The following is a 4,274-nucleotide window of genomic DNA, read 5'->3' as shown; positions in this document are numbered from 1 at the left end:
GCAAAACAACAATGACCGACAAATTAAAACACCGCCCCACATTACGGCTCAAATACTGGCTAATTCAGCCAAGAACTCGTAAAACACTCTTGCAGATTCACAACTATTCCATTGATTTACTGCTTTGATTGCTTGCTTGTTTCACGTGCGGTGAAATCTGTGTGAAATAAACAATCTTGAAATGTTTAGGTCTGAGTTCTTTTCTCGTTCTTTATTTTCTTATTTCTGATTTTTTTTTACGTGAATGCCTAATGAAGAATCTGTTGCCTACAGTAAACAACATTTAGCGTTCTTCTTTTGAAATATCATAAATATTATTCGGTTCGATTCACCTGTTGTGTAAGGAAGCCTTTCCGTGTTTCACTAGTCTTAAGAACGACTAGACGTAAGCTTCTTAAGAACGCAGAATTCTACCAAGCTTTACCCAATGTCATGCCTCGCTTAATGTCAATCTCGACAAGAAAAACATAAATTAAATTGCGTTGCGAATCTCTCGAAACAGAAAACGAGGCGGCTTCGAAAGTCATTTCCAGCAGGAGACAGGAGATAAAGAAGTAGCGGTAGAAGCCAAGAAATAATGTCACAGAGTAACTGCCATCAACCTCAAAGCCGACATGACGGTCACAAACAGACCACGGTATCTGCAACGACGCAGCGCAGCAGAATAGCAGATAATGAGGTTGTGCAGCCGTGGCTGGAGAAAATGAGCGAGCTTGGTCTTCTAAACACGTCCACGCGCGCTTTGAAGCCAGCAGAGCTCGCTTACTGACAAGCAGCTAGCGGTTCCTTTATTCGTAGCAAAAAAAAAAAACGACAACATACCCTCCAGTCGAGACGACACCGCTGCAGGCAGCGACCGTGCGGAGGGACACAGAGAAGCTGTGCTGATAACCGACTCCTACCAGAGAAACAGGAAGAGAGAGACACAACCACTCCCCTTTATCCCCTTTTCTTTCTTTCTTTCCTTCTTTCTGAGCTCTTGAAACAACCAACGCCGCAGGACTCGGGAAGGAAAAAATAAACTGCTGAAATAAGCGCCACACGCTACGAAGTCCACATCTTTGTCCGGTACGTGCCCTCGCTGCCCCGTTAGTACGACGCGTCGGCCGTGCACAAGAACATGCGCATACAAGCCTTCCACGTTGATGAGGTGAATTTTTGTTTCGCGTTCCTCCTCGCTGTCTCTCGACTCTTCATATGAAGCACAAATGCGTGGCATAATAACTTTAGGAAACGAAGAACTTCGCTCCAGGCTTTCGAAATTGCGAAAGAATCGCCGGATAAAGAAAAAAAAAAGAAAACGACGACGGAACCTTTCTTATTCGATGTTGCCGACAGTGGGATGCAACAACGCTGTCGTCGCCAGATGCAGTTGTAGAGAGAGAGTTTGGCACAGATTGTTTAATATTTGTATTGGGCGCACGTGGGAAATACGGATACTTCCAGACGTTCTCGCTTCAGAGAAGAACGCTGCTAGCGCACGTTCCACGAGAGTTCCAGGGTGGGGGGAGGGGCTAGCTTGCATATTTTTCACTTCGTTTGAATCGACTCTCTTTCCAGGTCATGCTCGAGCGTTTTTCAGTCAGCACCTCAGCCTTTCTCTTTTTCCTTTACAGCGCCTCGTCCAGTGGTTGGTGAGTGGTGAGTTTTAGCGGTGCGCTAGAAATCAGAGTTTTTTTAAACATCAGAATTCTCGCGGTGCTCAGACAGCACAGACATCTCTATTTCCTCGTTTTTGAAAAATCCTTACTTAATTTTAACTAGCGTTCATACGCACGTAAGCACAACTTGTTTTCAAACAGAAACTACCAATAGCCGGGAGCTGATTTTCCGTTGTGTTGACAGAGCCCTCGGTCGCAAGCTCCGACATATAAGGTAAATAAATAAATAAATAAATAAATAAATAAATAAATAAATAAACGAAGAAAGAAAGGAAGAACGTTGGAAGCAAGTTGTTTTTTCATCCACTTTCATTTCCATTAAGTTATCGCTTCTTTATTTCATTTATTACGCACAAGTAATTTCCCCTATGTTGTCCTTGGTGTCAGTGTTTGTTGACTTCTTATGATATGTTCAAATGGATGACACACATAAAGGGCTCGGAAATAAACTCCGGACATTAATGACAAAACTTGAAGTACACTGGGCACATTTGACTAGAAAAAAAGAAAGACGAAAAAGGAAAAAAAAACAGAATGTTAACTTGATTGGCGGCTCTGCCGTGAATCTCCAGTTCTCATCTACAGGCCGGACTGGAAATCAGGATCCCGTTCGGCGCAGCCAGAGATCCCTGCACCTGTTGTCAGTCTGAACAGCACACAGGACAGAAAGCTCACAGCTGGCGGCAAAGCGGAACATGCACATAGTCTAGTGCTGCACGCATGCGGTCGGGAAACGTGGCACTCGGGCGGCTCGTGTAGCGCCATTTGACCTCAGCTTCACAGCACGCGGACACTTGCGGCGGCGAAATAGTGGAGATGGCAAGGAAATGGTCCTGGATTGTCGGTTGTTGCGTGCTCTGCATCTGCCTAACTATGTGGCCCTGCGAAGCCCTCGAAATATGTGAGTAATATGTTTGCTTTTCAAGCTCGAGGAGCATAAGGGCGCCATTGGACAGACGCAATATGGTCCGCAGGTGGGATACGATGGTTTGCATAAAGGGATTGATAGGCAAGCGCGCACAACTGCGTCACCGGTGCGAAGCGCACACTTGCAGCATATGCCGAGTAGGGAAGCGCTAAGCAGCATTAACCGCTAGATTTTCCTGAAATCCTAGAACACCATAAACCACGTCGTTTTTACTGGCGCATGTCGGACACACAGACGTTGCTCTAAATCCATCAAAGCACAGTTTTCATGGTAGCTAAATAGACGCCACACTACCAGGTTCCGTATTTGGCTGTGTAGACAAGGATGACAATAGCTCTGCAAGTGTGCCCGCAGGTCTCACAGCTAGACTAGGCGGCCTTGCTCACAAACACCGTGGAAGTGCAAGCCTCAAGGCAGGCAGGTCGTCGAAGCATTGCCTCCAGGATTTATTTATTCTCCGCACTCGAAGATCACCGAGCACACACGTCTCAGCATTCCCGCCTCTTCAACTGCTGCGTGAATAAAACTCAAGCCCAAAGAGTGATTCATCTGCGGGAGTTGTCAATCGAGGTCATTTTCGGGAAGTGAATCCAGCAATATGAGTGTCACCCGCGCTCTAGTTGGCGCAAACTGATCGCGCATCCCAGATGGTACTCTACGGGCGGCGTGCTTGCGCAAATTTTAGTGACTCTATGCGGCGCCTGACGTTACCAAAGTGGTTTTCGCGAGCATTCAATGTTGCCACAGAAAAGCTGAATGTTGGAAGGCTACGTAGCTCCTTGGGACGTGTAACCGAAAAAGTGTCCATTTCTTCTCTACAGCGCAGGGTTGCCGTAAAAATACCGAATAAATGTCAAAGAGAAACCGTACACAGAGCTTTTTAGGCCAGTGCACCGCCAAAGTGAAAAGAAGAATTCCAAGGCATATTGCTAAAGTTTTGCAACAGTGCAGTATTTTGCATTAGCTTGTTCCGCTATGGTCTAGGTGCGTGCTGCGTGTCGCAGTGATCCGCTGTTGTAGCGTGCACCAGACGGATCCATTTAACACCGATTTAATATGAATAGACAAGCACTGCCCCATGAAATTATAAAATTTAAGTACACGAAGACGGCTGGTCAGAAATGGGTGTGCGAAATTTTGGCTTAACTATTGTTGAGTACCGCACCACACAGCTGCAAAGGAATCACAAGCTATAAAGAAGTGTGGATGTACTGTGATGTTACAAAAAAGTGTATCGGTGTCTGCAAATAGCGCCCAATATTTGTCTGCTAGCCTACTGCTTATCCTGAGAACACTTTGCGCAAACTGCCGAACTTTTTCTTACACAACCTGGAATGTTTTCAAACAGAACTAGAGGTGACACCTAAAAAAGTTAATTGCAAACAAAGTCAGCCACTTTTGTTACCTTTGGCCAACATTCGCGAAATATTCGCGCGCAAGATTGAATCGCCAGAATTTACGTCAATTCTTACAAGAATTCCCTTTTGCCTGTCTATAGAACGCCTACGAAGCCAACAGATTGAGTGTTATCACGCGTACTCTATCTTTATTTTCGCCGATGACCATTTTTTATCAAATTATTGCTGGTATCAAGTTATCATTCGACGCAAAACTTACCTATTGTAAAACGTGACAATGGAGGGATCATTTTTAAGCTTTTAAGCATTTAAGCAGGGAGACGTGGA

General features: G+C 45.3%; 2 protein-coding genes across 8 annotated transcripts in view; one reads left to right on the top strand and one right to left on the bottom strand.

Moving 5' to 3' along the window:
* Dgk (diacyl glycerol kinase 1) overlaps positions 1-4,274 on the bottom strand; it is a 555,078-nt gene that overhangs the window by 184,833 nt on the left and 365,971 nt on the right. The gene's annotated exons all lie outside the window — the stretch shown is intronic.
* The window catches only part of LOC135910093 (nose resistant to fluoxetine protein 6-like), a 64,044-nt gene continuing 62,083 nt past the window's right edge, over positions 2,314-4,274 (top strand). For 2 of the 3 annotated variants that reach the window (XM_065442116.2, XM_070537793.1), the window contains exon 1: positions 2,314-2,562. In XM_065442116.2, the coding sequence (XP_065298188.2) occupies positions 2,478-2,562 (85 nt within the window). In that variant the 5' untranslated portion in view covers positions 2,314-2,477. The remainder of the gene's footprint in view (positions 2,563-4,274) is intronic. The other variant, XM_065442115.2, reaches the window with a different exon arrangement.

This window comes from Dermacentor albipictus, chromosome 4 (assembly GCF_038994185.2).
Source record: "Dermacentor albipictus isolate Rhodes 1998 colony chromosome 4, USDA_Dalb.pri_finalv2, whole genome shotgun sequence".
NCBI lineage: Eukaryota > Metazoa > Arthropoda > Arachnida > Ixodida > Ixodidae > Dermacentor > Dermacentor albipictus.
The sequence above is the reverse complement of the archived record's forward strand: the minus strand, read 5'-3'. Positions and strand labels throughout refer to the sequence as shown.